The 17,480-nt window shown below is 61.6% G+C and overlaps 1 protein-coding gene across 1 annotated transcript in view; it reads right to left on the reverse strand.

Annotated features, from left to right (window-relative positions):
• The window catches only part of LOC117640301 (discoidin domain-containing receptor 2-like), a 31,053-nt gene extending 16,442 nt beyond the window's left edge, over positions 1-14,611 (reverse strand). Inside the window, exons 1-3 of the mRNA XM_034376691.1 lie at positions 14,512-14,611; positions 4,117-4,222; positions 179-410 (exon numbers count right to left, since the gene is read on the reverse strand). Of these exons, the coding sequence (XP_034232582.1) occupies positions 179-410; positions 4,117-4,222; positions 14,512-14,596 (423 nt within the window). The 5' untranslated portion in view covers positions 14,597-14,611. The remainder of the gene's footprint in view (positions 1-178; positions 411-4,116; positions 4,223-14,511) is intronic.
• Positions 14,612-17,480: the final 2,869 nt, after the last annotated feature.

The raw sequence follows: 17,480 nt of genomic DNA on the forward strand, positions 1-17,480 counted from the left end.
CACAGGGGGCGAGGCCCAGAGCAGCCCGGAGCAGCGCGACTCGGCGACCAGTGATTGATCACCGAAACGGAGAGAAGTGAAAATAAAAACAAACCGGAAACCGCACCGAGTCGCGCGAGAATCAAAGAAGAAAACGACAGCAGCCTCCCTGTCGGCAGCAAAAACGAAGCCCACTCACCTCTTCACCCTCCTGGTCGCGGTAGCGCACCCACTTGTCCAGCGAGGGCCGCCAGTACTCCAGGATGAAGGCCTCGGCGTACTCCTGGCCCTGGCCGTTGCCGAAGCGGCCCTGCGTCTCCACGGCCGTGATGACGTGGACCGAGTGCAGCTCCACCTGCAGCCACTCGCTGGGGTCAGCTGTGGCCTGCTGCTGCGGGCACCACGCGCCGCCGTGGCCCTCGGTGCGGATGCTGCGAAAACAACAACAACGTCAGTATCATCACCATCATCACCACCATCATCACCATCATCATCATCACCATCATTATCATCACCATCATCATCACCATCATCATCACCATCATCATCACCATCATTAGGTCGTTTTGCCATGTATTCCCCAGAACCCAACAACGGAAAATAAAAATCATTCCCGTGAAAAAATGCTGGCGGCATTTTTTTATGGGTGCCGGCGACGGCGGGGCGGGAGCATCGACTTCGATAACGGGGATAACGCGCGCATTTACGGGCGAAACAGCACAACACTGTCACCATGGAGAGTCCATTGGGCCACGTCGGCCGGGCCGGCCGGGCAGGCGAGGCCACCTACACCGTCAGAGCGCGGGAAATCAATAGCGTGGCAATAAATGCGTTTGGAGGATGACGACCGTAAAGGCGTGTGCGGTGGCGGTCACGCGCGTGTGCACTGCCAAAAGCAAATTGGGGGGATTCTGGAGAGGGTGGCGCGGGGCGTCCGACTCTCGGTCCGAATTTCGAAATGCACGTCCTGCAGTGCTGCGGCGTGTTGCCGCGTGCCACTTTGGCCGCCGCGAAACACATTTCATTGCAGTGCTGTGCCCCCTCGCTCTGCACGCTCCGCACGCCACGCGGCGTAATTTCATAATTCAAACCGGACCTTTAGAGTGCCGGCGGGGCGTTTCAAAGCGGCAGCGCGGCGGCACCGCCACACTCTAGTTGGCGATCGCGGCCAAGGCACGGCCAACGCGGCTAAGGGTCTAAGTGTCGACCGATGGCCACTTTGGTACCAGGTAAGCGGGGCACTCGCAATCTTTATTTTCCCCCCATTTTCGTTTCCTAGTTCAGAGGAGAGGAAGAGGGGCAAGAGAGAGAGGGGAGGGCGGAGGGGGAGCGGTCGCACTCCGCCTTGATGTGTCGATAAAGGACTTTGCGGCGAGGCTGGCCTCTCTCTCTCTCTCTCTCTCTCTCTCTCTCTCTCTCTCTCTCTCTCTCTCTCTCTCTCTCTCTCTCTCTCGGCCTCGACGAGGGCCTCGACGTACTGCCCGGCCGGCGACGCGCTGCCGCCACAGCCCCCTCCACTCTCGTGTCCAGACGCTACGCCGGCAGGAACCCAATTTCGCCACCAGCTTCAGATCCCCATCCCCAGCCCCAACCCCTTCGGCCGGCCGGCGTGCACTGCCGTGTGCCGGCCCTAATAGAGACTGATTAGCGGCAAAGGGTGCAGCGGCATCGCTCTGTCCCTCTCGCACTCACGGGGCGTTCCGTATAGGGGCGCGAGAGAGACAGGGCGACACTGGCGGAAACCAGGCGGTCCCTTTTTGCCTCGGACTTGCTTTTCCGAAAAGCAGCCGCCGCCGCTCACTGGTCGCCGGCGGGCTGGGCGAAGGGCAGGGCACAGGGCGGGGCGAAGGGCTGGCTTAGATCCCCTCGCCGTCGGCACGCCGGCCGGCCCTTCTAACACCTCTATTTGTACCTTTCTGCTCGCCCTACCGGCCCTGCCCGCCCCGCCCAGCCTCAGCAGTGCCACGGCCAGGCCCTCAACAGCCCCTAATTTAGCGCAGTCTCGGCTTGTTTGCCCGGCAAAGGCCCCGGCCGCTCCGTCTCTCTCGCACCCCCGCGGGCCGCCGCGCCGACCCAGCCGTGCGAGAGAGACAGAGCGACGCCAATGGACGGGAAAGAAACGGCGGCCCGATACGAACGGGGGAACGACCGGCGCGCAAATTCGGACAGAGCGGTTTCGCGCAGTGTGCCGTCCCTCTGTCTCCCTACGGCCCGCCACCCGGCCCACGAGTCGGAGAGAGACGGAGCGACACGCTTTCGGGGGCAGCCTGCAGCGCCAGCAGCAGCGCGTTGCCCGCCGCCTAAGGGGCCCTTCAAACAAATCACCCGCGACACTCTCGGCCCGGCCCGGGCGGCCTGACTACGGTCCGCTGCGTCCCGGCGGCCCCGGCCCCGGCGGTCGCGCGGCGGGGTGGGGCGCGGCGGGGCGGCGGTCAGCCAGAATGTTGCACTCCGTGGAGGGGAGAGCGCCTGGAGGGTAGGCATCCCGGGTGCAGCCGCGTCTTACGGGACGGTCTACCCTCGCGGCCGGCAGGCGCCCGCGGCGCTGCGACGTGCTGCCCGCCCGCCCTACAGTGTCGCCGTCGCCTTTCACAAGATCCTTCCCTTCTCATTTTGGCCGCTCCGCTGCTGGCGCTGCGGGCCGCCCGCCGCGAGCGAGGCCGCGGCCTAGCCTGCCACAAACGGTCAGGAAAAATGACTCCGTTCATGTTTAATGAAGAGAACTCGGCCAGCGGGGTGGCGGTCTTGGGGGCGGCGGGGCGGCCGAACGGTGCAAATGGTGTGCGCGGCCGGGGGTCCGCGTCGGCCGCCGTCCGCCGCGGCTTACACACGCGCCCGCTTTCCCCCTAATTTAAGGCTCGCGGGCGCCAACGCCAGCACCCGCCCCGCCCCGCCCCGCCCCGCCCCAGAGCGAAAATAATGTAATCTCTGGCGGCGCGACGAGGGACGACGAGGGAAACTTCCGCCATGCGTCAGGCACGCCTCGGACCGCGCGGTTTTTCGCCGCGCCCTTCGCCCCCCATAATACGGGAAACAAGTTTGAAGCGCGGCGGCACGCGGTACGCGGCGCAGGTGGGAAGTACCATCAGCAGGACCAGTGGGACGGAAAAGCAGGCCGGAGCCGCGCCATCGGCGAGCTTTCCATTAGTGGGGCGTTTCGGCGCGGGCGGGGCGACGTAGTGGTAGGGGCCGCCACACGGTGAGCCAGAATACCGGTGGACGCGCCCAAAAATCTCGACGCGTTTTGAGCTCCAGAGTCGCGAAGTAGGACTCGAACCGAACGTGTGACCCCACCAATGGATTGCTCTCCGAACGAGGAATCCACTGGTGGGGTCACACGCTCGGTTCGAGCCCCTTTCAAGCCATGGACCTCGCGACGTGCGTGGCTCCAAGTCCCGCCCGACTCCCGGGTCCTCGGAGCCGCGGCAGCCGATCCATCCATCACGGCGCCACGTGAACCAACAATAATAAACGCAGATTCGCGACAGCGACCTGCGCGACCCGCGGAGCCCCAAACTTTGCCGATTCGTCGCGCAATCTGACGGCCTGCTCGTCCTCGCGGCGTCACGGGGAGGAACGCACGGAGCGGCGGTGTCGATCCGGCGAACAACAACCGCCACACTGAAAAGTCGCGCGGCAAGGGGTGACTCCCCCCTCCCCCTTCCCCCTCCCTCATCACCAGAGTGAAGCTGTGCCTCGGCCGCTCCGGCGGCAGCGGGGTTTGCTTTGTCAGTAAGTGCCAAGGCGCGCGGAGTAGTAAGTTGCACGAGGCCCAAGAAGACATTCAATTTAGCGGAATGGATTTGTTTCAGCGTCGACAAACGGCCCCGGCTGCCGCTCCTCTCTCTCCAGCCATCTCGCTCGCTCGCAGGGAGTGGTATTGTCTTTGAGGAGGCAAACACTGAATGAAATCCGCGCCCGAAAAGCAGCGGACGCCGCCGCGACTCGAACCCGCGCCCCGCGCCCCGCTGCCGGGGGGATTATCCCCCACTTGAGCGCAAACTAAAAGTCGAAGCGGCGCGGAACTTGCCGACCGCCCAATCAAGTTCCAAAAACACTCTAATGCCGCGATAGAGAGACTGATGTTAGAGGAGGTTTTCGGTTCTTGTTTTTAATTTTAATTTTTTAAGCGCTTACCGTGCGCGGTGCGGCCCCACGTTGCCGACGTGGAACGACGAGGAGGCCGAGATGTCCTGGTCGGGGATGGCCCGCGACTGCATGCCCAGGGCCGCGGTGCATTGCGCTGCAACAAACAACAACAACAATCAGTTCTCCGTGTTCAAACAAACAAACAAAAGGTCACTTCTTCAAACAACAACAAGGGTCATAGTTATTCCTTTTCCGAAAATTGCGCCTGCACAACAACGAGCTGCTCCACACTGTCGCCCTTGTTCTGCATGCCGCGGCGTGCCGTATCACTCACTACACAACCTCGGCCAGCAGTCGCCCAAGTTGACAGTTCCATCCCAACTTCGCCCCTTGTTAGGGCGGGCTTTACAAAATGATCCCGCAGCCGCTGCCGCCAGCCAGACAGCCAGCCAGTCAGTCAGCCAGCCAGCGATCCGCAACGAGCAGGCGAGGCCTCACTAGCCAATGCTAGCCGCCCAAAGCCAAAGGCCAATGGCGCCGCTTATCACGTACGCACAAATTGGCATGAATAATAATGGGCTGTGATAACAACACACAACACACACTGACGACACACACGCACGCGAAATCAAAGAGAGGCCACCTTTTGTCCCGGGGCGGCGATTTTGTTTGAATCGCGGGCCGTCCGCCCGCCGGAGCGCCTAATCTATTGAACGCTGCTGCTCGTCAATGCCACGCACGCTGTCTCTCTCGCACCGAGACGGAGCGGCCCGCGGGTGCGAGAGAGACGGAATGACGACAGCGGTGCGCCAAATCAGTCGGCTGGTCGTGCGACCCGCATGACGTAGTGAAGCAAGCCGTGCTTGGACTGACGAGAGCGCTGGAACCGGAGCAGCGGCCCTTCGGTACCTCCAGGTTCCAGGCTTCTGGGTTCCAGGCCTCTGGGTTTCAGGCTTTTGGGTTCAAGGCTTCTGAGTTCAAGGCTTCTGGGTTCAAGGCTTCTGGGTTCAAGGCTTCTGGGTTCAAGGCTTCTGGGTTCCAGGCTTCTGGGTTCCAGGCTTCTGGGTTTCAGGCTTCTGGGTTCAAGGCTTCTGGGTCCCAGGCTTCTGGGTTCCAGGCTTCTGGGCAGGCTCGGACTGGCCCCCAAAAGGCCCCGGCAGATAAGACCGCAAAAGGCCCCCGATCATCATTGTTTTTACGCTTCATGACCAACTTTTTTAATGCCTTTTAATGCAACTAGATTGGACACAGTGGCCACCCAAAGTCAGCAAAATCAGCAAATTTCCGATATTCGACTACTTTTTGACCAACTTGGTCGGAAAATCATTGCGGTCAAAGGCAAAATCGTTGTGGTCAACGTCTTCCCGATACAGGACATGAAAGAGTAGGGTCTTGAGAATACTAGGACGTTGAGGGAGGCCTTTTACGGCAACTAGATTGGACACAGTGGCCGCCCAAAGTCAGCAAAATCAGCAAATTTCCGAGATTCGACCACTTTTTGATCAACTTTGGTCCCAAAATCGTTGCGGTCAAAGGCAAAATCGTTGTGGTCAACGTCTTCCCGATACAGGGCATGAAAGAGTAGGGTCTTGTGAATACTAGGACGTCGAGGGAGGCCTTTTACGGCAACTAGATTGGACACAGTGGCCCCCCAAAGTCAGCAAAATCAGCAAATTTCCGAGATTCGACCACTTTTTGACCAACTTTGGTCCCAAAATCGTTGCGGTCAAAGGCAAAATCGTTGTGGTCAATGTCTTCCCGATACAGGGCATGAAAGAGTAGGGTCTTGTGAATACTAGGACGTCGAGGGAGGCCTTTTACGGCAACTAGATTGGACACAGTGGCCCCCCAAAGTCAGCAAAATCAGCAAATTTCCGAGATTCGACCACTTTTTGACCAACTTTGGTCCCAAAATCGTTGCGGTCAAAGGCAAAATCGTTGTGGTCAACGTCTTCCCGATACAGGGCATGAAAGAGTAGGGTCTTGAGAATACTAGGACGTCGAGGGAGGCCGTTGGCCGCAACTAGATCGAAGCAGTGGCCGCTCAAATTCAGCGAAAACGGCTAGTTTCGGAGATTCAATCACTTCGTGACGTTACTGGTCACAAATCCAAAGGCCCCGGCAGATTTTTCTGCCTGTCTGCCCTGGCCAGTCCGAGCCTGCTTCTGGGTTCCAGGTTTCTGGGTTCCAGGCTTCTGGGTTCCAGGCTTCTGGGTTCCAGGCTTCTGGGTTCCAGGCTTCTGGGTTTCAGGCTTCTGGGTTCCAGGCTTCTGGGTTCCAGGCTTCTGGGTTCCAGGTTCCAGGGCCCTCCTCCTGGAGGCAGCGGCGTCGCGCCACCGGAAACTCTCACAAAAGCGGACGCGTGCTCTGCCAGTGCGCCGCCAGTGACGCGCGCGGATGAATTCTTTGGCCTCCTGTTGTCCCCTCCAAGAAGCCGATGATGACCCTCGCTTTTGTGGTGCGCCCTTATTGCAGCAACTTCGCGGACCAAAAGGCAGGCTGTCTCTCTCGCACCCCTGCGCGCCGAGCGGGACGGCCCGTGAGAGCGAGAGAGACGGTCGCCACCTCCGCACGGCGCCAATGGAGTGGATCGTGTTTGTGTTGGCCCGCCATGGCGGGGCACAAAAGGCCGGGGGAGACAGAAGAAAGGTGGTGTCCTTTATGGCCGAGGCATTCATGGCTGTAATTACGAGTCTGACGACTTTGATTAAAAATGCGGGACCGCCGGCCGGGCCACCGGGGTCGCCGTGGACGCCAATCCGGCCGGCCCGATCAAGAACAAAAGTTGGCCGAAATGAGGGAAGGACAGGGCGGACGGCAAATTCAAAACCTATCAGCAGCCCACGAAGAAGCCCCTGGCGACAAAGGGGCTGCTGCGACCCTCCAGCACAGTGGGCCAGAAGACCGGTGGAGGCGGTCTAAGTCCCATTCAGCGACTCTGGAGCTCAAAACGCGCCTGGAGTTTTGACCGCTTCCACCGGTCTTCTGGCCCACTGTGCAGCGGCGGCCTCGAGGTACCGGTGGTGATCCCCGTGCAAGTCGCTCGCCCGGGCCAGTGGAAAAGGGGAGAAAACGGCACCCGCGCGTGGGGTATCGCCCGCCAGGCCAGGTTCGCTTCCACCGGGTCGGTACCGCCTACCCTGCCAGCCAGCTGGCCTGTGGGTCGCCCCTCGCCCTCTTCGTGCCCGGCGCTCCTGTCTATGGCTTCCCGACCGAGCCATCGCCACCCCATCAGCCTGCCGCCGGGTCAGCCCGGCCGAGGGGCGGCCGTCGCCACGCCACGCCACGCGGCCCTCTCAGAGGACGCCACTTGAGTGGTGGGCGTGGGTCCAGGAGTACACTTCCGAATTTTACTTTCCCCGGCCCTCGTACTTCGCGAGTCGCAAAAAAAGGGAGTGACCGCCTGGACGACATTGAAATGAGCCCGGAATGCAAGGACGGACCTGGCATGGAAACTTGGCCCAGGTGCCTGGCGGGGAGCCGGGTGGCTTTACAAATGATCCAGCCCCAAGGTGAAGGTCGGGTTGGGGATCGAGAGCAACGCATAGCGTGTGGGGCGGGGGCCTGCGGGGCCCTGCGGGGGCCTGCGGGGGCGGCGAGCACGGGGGGCCCATCCCGCCACGGCAGGGGCGACGCAGGGGGCGAAACAGGGGGCGCCCCACAGCTGTAGTGCGACCCTTCGACAGTGTCAGGCTGCGGTCCCAAAATTAACCCGTCTCTTCCGCGCAGCGCCACGCAAAGTGAGTTTGGATCGGCGAGCGTGGTGGGGAGCGGGGCCCACCCACCGGGCCCACCAGAGGGCCCCATCCCGAGGGCCCCACCCCGAGGGCCCCACCCAGAGGGCTCGCTGGAGTGGCCTTTCGCCGCGATACCAGCTGGCTTGCGCAATGGACTCGTGTGGACGGAGCCGTGCCCCGCCGTGCCCTGCCATGCCCGGCCGCGGCGGCGCTGAGGGAGGCAGTAACCAATATTTCAATTATACGAGCTCTCGCCCGACGCACCCCTACACCCTCTCTGACCAATCGGCGCCCCTGCCACACCTAGTGGCCCACATTCGACCCCCTCTCGCTCTCTCTCTCTCTCTCTCTCTCTCTCTCTCTCTCTCTCTCTCACACACACACACACACACACACACACACACATGCACACACACACACAAGACCACAGAGGGAGTCCAGGCAGCCGATCCGCCGGCCGAAATACAGCGTCTGCGGCGCGGCATCGGGCCCTGCCGATATTTTTTGCACCCCTACCACGTGGGGGCTAATTCCTGGGGGGCGGGTCTTTTGAACGGGGCGAGGCTGCAGAAGGTTGAGGGCGGACTGGCGCAAGAACTAGCGCCATATGACATCACATGTGGAGGTGTGCTGCGCGGTGCTGGCGGTGCTGCGCGCCACGGCAGAGGCCGTTAACCCCCTCTCCATCCGATTGCCTCTGATTTGGCATTCATAAATCCTGGAATGTTCGGACTCCAGCAGGCGCTCCAGAGAGACGCCCTCCAGCGCCCTCTCGTGTGCTCTTCACCCTGTCCATTCCACCCCCCTTACCTCTCTTTTCCACTTTTTCTCCGCCCCCCCCCCTTTCCCCCCGCAGCAGCCACCCTCTGTTTTGAGCGGTGCTCCGTGGCTCGAGAAAATTTAATTAAAGCCCCAGACGGCTGATTCGGAACAGTGTGGCTCCGTCTCTCTCGCACTCGTGGGGCGTCCGGGGGCGTGCGAGAGAGACAGAGCGACGGGGCGCCGCCTGGAGGCCGCCTGCAGACGGCAAGGCGGGCGCAGCGCCCAGCGCCGCGGATCGGAATGGCCACTGTAGGTGAGAAATTATGCCTTCGCCGGGGACACGTGCTGGCCGCCGCGCCCCACGGTCGTGGGTTCAACCACCGCCGGTGCTCTTACGCACTTTCTACACTTTAGTCGCCGTTTTGACCATCTTCGCTGCATATTGCTTCTAAACTTAGGCGGGGCGGAATATCTCACTGCGTAACAAAGGCGTGCTAAAGAAAGGTCCAAAGCACCCGTCGAGGGAGCACGATTTCCCGCCTCGGGCTGGACGCAGTGGCTGCTTAATGTCGGCCCAAACACACGATGTCCACAAATTTGTAACCGTTTTGACCGACACATTTGTCATACAGTAGTCAACTTTGCTTCACTACCGCTCCCAAACGAGTGTTGGCATACCCGAGGCGTACGGGCATCCAAGAGAAAGGTCTATCTGCATTGGCGTTGCCTCGGCGTTGCCGCTACGCCTCGGCCACGCCCCGCCCACGCAGATCAGGTAGTCCGCGGCCCTCCGCTGCGCTGCCACTCCGAGGCTGTCACTCAGCCATCGCAGCCTTCGATAATAGCCAGTCACTCTGGCGGCGCTCCAGATGCAGCGCGCCGCTCGGCATATCGACGTCCCGGGTTCGACTACACCGCCCTCGTCGTTTTTCGCTACAGCCTCCACTCCAGGCGCGCTCTTTTCATGGCCGTAAAAGCAGGGGCGGCGCGGGGCCGGCAGCACAAACGATGCAAAAGTTTCCGCCGGGAAAACGGGCGCGGCGTGGCGTCGACGCGGTGCACTACAGCACCGCCACCGCCAGGGCCGCGCCAGGGCCGCGCCAGGGCGACCGCACGTCCATCAACGCGATGCCGATAACCACGCCGTCAGCAACTTGGACTACTCGCGAAACCCCTTTGCCCATATTGGCATCTCCATCCGGGGCACGCCGCGCGCCGCGCCGCCACGCCACTGGCTCACGCACGCGTCACGCACGCGTCACAGACGCGTCACGCCGCGCCGCTGACGGCCGCGTGACGTCTTAATGGGTCCGGCCGACCTGGAATATTCAACACGGCCGCCGCTCAATCCGTCGCTCCGTCCCTCTCGCACCCCCGCGGCGCGCCCCGCGAGTGCGAGAGAGACGGAGCGAGGCAGACGCCAATCAGTCCCGCAGTCAATTAGAGGAGGAAAGAGTGAGGCTGAAAGCGAGCAGGAAGACACGCCCGTCAACCCGAACGCGTATCAATTCCATCCACCCTTTCAACGATTTTAATTTTCGATATCCGTGTGGTACTCCGTGCACGGGTCTTCTCCTGCTGTTCATCCACAGTCAACAACAACAACAGACGCCACTAGTGGTTCCGGGTTGCCGTTGGTTTCCGTTTCCCCTGGCTCCTGCACGGTCCCAGGACAGGAAGCCTCCCCGCCATGCCCGCCCGGGTGGAGCGCAAGGCGGTGGTGGCGACGGGGCATTCGCTTCGGTCACTCTGTCTCTCTCGCACCCGTCCTGAACGCCCTATGATTGCCAGAGAGAGAGACCGCGATGCGAAACTACCGTCCGGAATCACTCTGCAGGCGCGAAACGGGCGCGCAACGCCAGTTATCAATTCCATATTTTATCCAAATCCCGTTTCCGTTTTGGGGACCGTTTCCGGGTCCGGCACCGCGGTGCCAAGATAGCGACGGCGCGGCCGGGCGCGGCCTCCATCGGCTGTCAATGCGCGACCCCGCGGGGAGCGCCCCGCCCCGCCCCGCCCCGCCCCGCCCCGCACCCAAATTAATGCCGAGAGTTGCAATTTATCTCGCCCCGGGATGGCAATGAACGAGAGAGAGAGAGCGCTGCAGCAGTGGTAATGCAGTGCGCTACACTAGTGACACGCTACGCCGCATTCTACCCGCACCGCACTCCCATTCCTGTCGAAAAATGACGACCAAACCGCGAGAACGGCAACCACTGCTCACGCCCACTCTCTCTCTCTCTCTCTCTCTCTCTCTCTCTCTCTCTCTCTCTCTCTCTCTCTCTCTCTCTCTCTCTCTCTCTCTCACACACACACACACACGCACTCACACGCACTGATAATTGGTGAGTGATGGCGTTTTGTGTCCGTCATATTGGCCGCACTGCCGTACACACATGTATAGTGTAGTAGCGTTAGCGCGCGGCCAAAAGGACAGCCCGCCCGTAGATGCGGCAGCCAGCCAGCCCGCGTAGCCCGCGCCACTAGATCAACGACGCCATTGTGAAGCACTGAACCCAACAACAACAACACTAGGATTCAATGGGGAGGACTCCAGGACACCATCATGACGACGCATGGCGACGTATATGCAGCGACGGCGAGGACGGGCCGAGTATGTATCGACCGCGACGAGTGCCCGCCTACCACTCGCAAGGCACCTTCACACACACACACACACACACACACACACACACACACACACACACACACTCCTTCTCTCACACACTCTCACTCACGTCGCGCAGTGATTCGAGTGCCGTTTGCCATTATCGGCCGTCACGTGGCCTGGCGGTGGCGGTAACACAATCACGTCCTGGACGCCCCGCGCTCCGTCTCTCTCTCTCTCTCTCTCTCTCTCTCTCTCTCTCTCTCTCACACACTCGCGGGGCGCGCCCGGCGTGCCGTAGGGGTGCGAGAGAGACGACTGCTCTGAATCAGTCGGCGAAAGGCGGTGGCGGCGAGTCGTGCGCGGCGGACGGACGGGCGGGCAGGCGGACAGGCCGTCGAGGCGGCCCGCGAGGACAGGCGCGGCGGCGGTGACGGTGACGGTCCTGGCGGCGGTGGCGTGGCGTGCCCCGAAACTACGGTGCTAATAGTTGGCCAGTCTGCCGCCAGGGCGCGCCGATGAATGGATCCAATTTGGCTGTTCGAGGTTCGAGCACCGGCCAGCGCGGGCCGGCGTCCCGGAACCGGAACGAGGTCCGGAGGGAGGGGCGCGGTGCGGGGCCCTACAGTCACACAAGCGGTGCGGTGCGGGCTGTACCTGCAGCAGGCCGCTGCTCGCGCACTCGCGGCGTGCCGGAGCAGGCGAAGCAGGCGGCAAAGAACGCAGACAGCCCGCACGCGTTGTCTCGGTGCGCCCCGCCGCTCAAGCCGGCCTATCCGATTACGACTCTCAGAGGCCATCGGCGGCCATCGCAGCATTAGGCGCTCGGACGCCACCCCGCCCCGCCCCGCCCCGCCCCGCCGCGCTTCGACACTCCGGCACGGACTATCGCTCGAGCGATCGGCGCGCGGGCGCGCTGGCGGGCTCCAGTTCCAGGGCTTCCAGGAGGGCTTCCAGCGTGCTGACGTGCCCGAGTGCCGTGAGACGGACGGATCACCGCGCCGATACCGCGCATCGCAAGCAGGACGCGCAGCACGCGGCGCGACGCAGCGCCATCGAGAGCGTTATTTTCTTTTATTGATTTTGTCTAACGCGACGGCCCCTCCGCAGGGTTAGGGTTAGGCTGACCTACATTCCGCGCTGCGAGGCACCCACAAGGCCCCAAGACGCATCGGCAGCCCCACACTCGATTGTGTCCCGGAAGGCCCCGGCCCTACCGCCCCACAGTGGGCCAGAAGGCCGGTGGAGGCGGCCAAAATCCGGGACGCGTTTTGAGCTCCAGAGTCGCTGAACGGGACTCGAACCGAGCGTGTGACCCCACAAATGCATTGCTCTCCGAAAGAGGAATCCATTGGTGGGGTCACGCGCTCGGTTCGAGTCCCATTCAGCGACTATGGAGCTCAGAACGCATCTAGCGTTTTGGCCGCCTCCACCGGCCTTCTGGCCCACTGTGCGCCCTGGCCGCCCTGGCCGCCCTGTCGGCCTTGGAGATGGAGGGGATCTACGATGTCCTGCGGGATTCCCCACGCCCGTCTCCTCCCCCAGGCTCTGGCCGGGCTCTGGCCGGGCTCTGGCCGGGCTGCATTTCGGGACCGGTCAAGGGACCAGCAAAGGGGGCCGCGGCGGACGGACAGACAGACAGACAGACAGACAGACAGACAGACGAGGGCCGCGGGCGCAAAATCACGTACCACTCCAGCACTTTGCGCGCAGTTACGTTCCCCCTGCGAGCCCTGGAGCCCCATGAGCGGCCAAGAATCGCTTCAGCCCGACTCCGGACTCCAGACTCCAGGGCGGGCTGGCGGGCTCCCACAGACCCTGCGGCCCTGCGGCTGCGGGCCCGGGGGGCACATTCATTGCTCAGCTTCTGGAGGCTCCAGTTCCAGCGACTCCCAGTGACGCGACGCACACACTGCTGCGGTGCTGCGGTCGGGGCGCGCTGCTACGCGCTGCTCAGCGCCCTGGCTGGAGAGCACCCCCCCCCCCCCCCGCTGGGTCCTATCTTCCCTCCCACTCCCTCCTTCCCGATACAGATCAGTGACTGATTAACGCCCTTGTTCTGCCATTGTCCCCCCCTCTTCCCCCTCCAGCCTTTCTCTGCGTCTCTTCGGGGTGCTGGCATAATGAGGTACTTGGAACCCTCATGGGCGGGCAGCACGCTCGGCTGGACAGACACGAGGGCAGACAGACAGAGACAGACAGACAGACAGACAGACAGACAGACAGACAGACAGCTTGCACGCCCACCGGCACCCGATTCCAAGAAGCACGGCACTCGGCCCGATAACATTTTCTCTCCGGATTCGGCGTGTCGTCACTCAGACGCGAGTATTTTTTGTCCCCCCCCCCTCAAGCTTCCCGTTTCCCGACATCATTTTTCTATATTTCATTAATTTCGTAATATTTTTTTCCCACGAGGTTTCGTCGCGCGCGCGGATCTGAGTGGCGACGCGGATTGGGCGCGCGTGGGGCTTAATAAAAAGTCGACGCTTTCTTCACCGCCCTCGTGCCTGTCTGTCTGTCTGTCTGTCCGTCGGTCCGGCCGGCCGGCATGGGTGCGATGGCCCCGCCGGATAAGGCAAAGGCACCGGTGCCGTACCAGTGTGCCGCCCCGCCGCGGGTATCGGGGGAGCGAGTGGGTACAGTACCGCCGAGTATCGGAACCGAAGGCCACCGAGGACCGAAAGCAGGACGGCGGCAGCTAGCGGCAGCGCGCCGACGGAGTCTCTTCAGCCGCGTCAGTGCACCGCAGCCTCGCAGCCCCGGGCACACTCTCCACTGGAGTCTCCAGTCCACCCGCAGCGAGGCGGCATCCACCTTGCGCAGCGTACCCCTTTGAAGAGGACTCACCCGAAAGAGGAAACTCCGCGCCGAACCTCCGCGTCGCCCGAACGACGAGCGCCGCTCGGCTCGCGTCACGGCTTTCGTGCATTTCACGCACTGCCCGACCAATTTCTCATCCACGTCGTCGTGTGAGGCGGCGGCGGCGGCGTCCTCGCGGGGAGCCGCCAGCTCATTTCACGCCGGGTTACAGAAACAAATGTGAATGCCAAAACGAATCCGAACGCATTCTTCCCGCGTCGGGAGACGAGCCGTTCGGGTCGGCCCTTCGGGGCCTTCGGTTAGGTTCGGTGTTCGGTTCGGCCCGAGGCGTAGCGGCACCGACACGGACCCAAACGGGTCGGGGGGCTTAATTGAAAACAGAGTGGGTTTTAACTCGATACGGCGCGTTCCGCCACGCTGCCACTTAGCGACCGGGCGGCGGGGCGGCGGGGGTCGCCGTGCCAAACAGGACTTGGGAACAGTGAACGGCAAGGCGAGGGGTACTCTACTCACAGGTGTCGAAGGCGCCCACTCCGGCCAGGTAGGCGATGGCCAGCACTAGTCCCACCGGCCCCGCGGCACCGCCCGTCGGGGGCATCTCGCATGTGGCGTCAGCGGCGGGGGGCGGCGGGGGCGGCGCGGGGGCGGCGGCAGGGGCCCCGCATGAGCCGGGGGCTGGGCCGCCACAGCCTGCGAGCCTGCAACAGAAAGAGAAACCATTTTTCACGTCCAGTCCGTCTGACGCGGGCCGCGGCCCGCAGGTACGCCTGATGCACCTGCCCGACGAGGGGGCGGGCCGGGGTCCTGGCGGGGCCCTGGCGGGGCCTAGCCTTCCCGAGGCCTTTTTGCATAGGTAATGTCTGGCACGCCGGGCTGGGCCGGGCTCGCTCACACCCTCCCGCACCGCCAGCAGGGCTTGGGCAGGCCGGCAGGGACACTGACAGCGCCTTCCACGAATCTCAGGCCCGACTCTCTCGGGGTTATCATTATTGAAAACATTAAAAATTGGTCCTCGGCGCGGCGTTGACGTCCGCGATCCCATCGGACGCCTTGATTACGGAGCGGCACTCTTCGCCCCGGATCCTGATGACGAGAAACGCGGTCAAAAGAACCAAAGCAGCGTGGAAAACAAGAGAGCAGAAAACACCAGAAGGTACGAAAAACGAAACTTGCACGCTTAAAGCCTTACGAAGCATTTTGACCATACATAATACAAACTAATTTAGCTTGTTTACGAAGAAATAGTAAATTACGAAGTATTTTCTTTGTAAGTTAATGCATATGCTCAAAATACTTTGTTAGAACAAGGTACTTTTCTTTGTAAGGCCTAAAAAAAACTTGTTAGGTTTTCTCAGTGCGGAGGAGGCGCCTGGCCAGCGTGTTTTGCACGAGTAGATGCACCAGGATCGATTCGTGCCCCAGCGGGGGCTCCGCTGCCGAATCCTCTCCAGACAGACACTTTTTCCTCCCCCTCCCCCAAGCCTCAATATCGGCGCGGACCTTGGCCGTGTTTGCCACGCCTTATTGCCTCCACGACCGGAATTTCGCTGCGCCGCCTTTTCGCGACTGACCGGCCGCTCCGAAAACACAAACAAAGACAAACAACAAAAAAAGCACGGTCGCACTGGACTTGACTGACGCACATACTGGCACACCACCGTAAACCTCGGCGCCTCGGGAGACCGAGCGCCACGAGACGCGCTCCACCACTTCCATCCCACCACCACGGCGCGCTTCAGCGCTTCAGCGGTGCGGACAACAACAGCAAGAACAACGGCCGACAAGTCACACCTTCAACTAACTTATGATGAAGAGGAGGGCGTTTCAAGCCGGCAGTAGGTGCGCCCGTTAAGGAGCGCCCGCGGTGTGAGCAGCAGAGGAAGGGGGAAAGGGGGGGGGGGAACAGAGCCGTTCGAGAAAAAAACTTTTCCATCCACCCGCGCCAACGTGACCTGGACAGCCACTACACTTTCCCAGCTGAGTGGTACTTAAGAAATTGCCAAGTGGTGCTTAAAAATTTGTTAACTGGTACTTAAAATTGTCAAGTGAACCTTGAAAATTAGTTCTTGAGAAATTGCTAGTGTGCCGTGCGCTCGTGCCAAAACAGCAACTATTATTGAGACCGAATGTTATTGTGAAAATGTTGTCCTGCTGCAAGGTAGACCAACAATTAGCTTCGACTGTGTACACTATGGAGTTTGCAGTCGAAGTATCTACGAGCGTCCGCGCGCGCTCTGCTGCTGTGTGTGTGTGTGTGTGTGTTTGTGCGTGTGTGTGTTTGTGCGGTGTGTGTGTGTGTGTGTGTGTGTGTGTGTGTGTGTGTGTGAGGGGGCGCAAGCGAACTCAACAGGGGCGCGACCCCAATAATACGGCAGGTGCGCTAAGTCCCGAGGATCCAAGTCGCGCGCGCGCGTGTGTGTGTGTGTGTGTGTGTGTGGATCAACTTCTTCGCCACACATACAAGCGGCATGCGCGGCGCGCTTGTCTGTTCAACACAGTGTATGGGCGCGAATCTAGATGGGATAGGTACAGGTGCGGCATAGGCTGCTGGAGCCCACACCAAGTCCCCCCCCTCCCCCTCCAACCCTTAACCCAGAACCCCTCAGCGGGGCGGGGAGCGATCAGCACGAATCACGAAGACGGTGTCGAGTAGGGAGCTTGGCTTGGGACCGCGAGGGGCGCTATTGAAAACGCGCCAAGGGAGTCCAGGGCGAGGGGCGGGGGCGGGGGAAGACCAAAGGTGATATGATGGCATCCCGTCCCTTCTCGTCTCCCAGTGCCGAAACCACATCGGAAAAAAAGGTGCGGAGCCCCACCGACGGGAGAGGAGAGCGCAAAAAAAAAAAATGTGTGCGTGCGGAAAAGCGGGGGTGGCAGTGGAGGAGTCGTGTCGCTCGTCACGGGGATTCGATATCGAGGCATGATTAAATTCCGGGACACTCCTGGTTCGCGGTGCAGCCGCCAATGCGCGGGCTGAGTCATGTACAAGTGCGCCAAGTTTTGTTTTCATTTTCGTCCGGCCTGGAAACCGTGTCGCCCGCTTTTCCAGCTAGCTGTGTGTTTTACACGCACAACGGACTGCCCGCTGAGTGGGCAAGGTGGGCGGGGTGTAAAGCCACCGCAGCCTTCGTGAATGGCGCCGGGCCGAGCGCCCGGGTCAACACCCCCGTCAGCACCTCTACGAATCGCTACCCGCGCGGTGAGTACCGCGGACAAACGCTGTAAATAAAAAATGCGCGAGTGGGTTCTTTTTTTTTTACGTCCCCGACGTTTTTCAACCACTCTCTCTTTCACTGCGCCGCCGCATTTCCCCAACTACACTGTATGCCGCCCCCGCCAAACACACGCACACGCAGACACGCGCAGACACGCGCGCCCAGAGGCCCACACCGCATTAATAAATTCGATCGCCGGCGCTTGCTTTATTCATGACCGCGGGCCGGGCTGGCGGGGCTGGCAGGCAGCCGGGGCAGCCAGGGCTG

The sequence above is a fragment of the Thrips palmi genome, unplaced genomic scaffold, assembly GCF_012932325.1.
Source record: "Thrips palmi isolate BJ-2018 unplaced genomic scaffold, TpBJ-2018v1 HiC_scaffold_12, whole genome shotgun sequence".
Taxonomy (NCBI): Eukaryota; Metazoa; Arthropoda; class Insecta; order Thysanoptera; family Thripidae; genus Thrips; species Thrips palmi.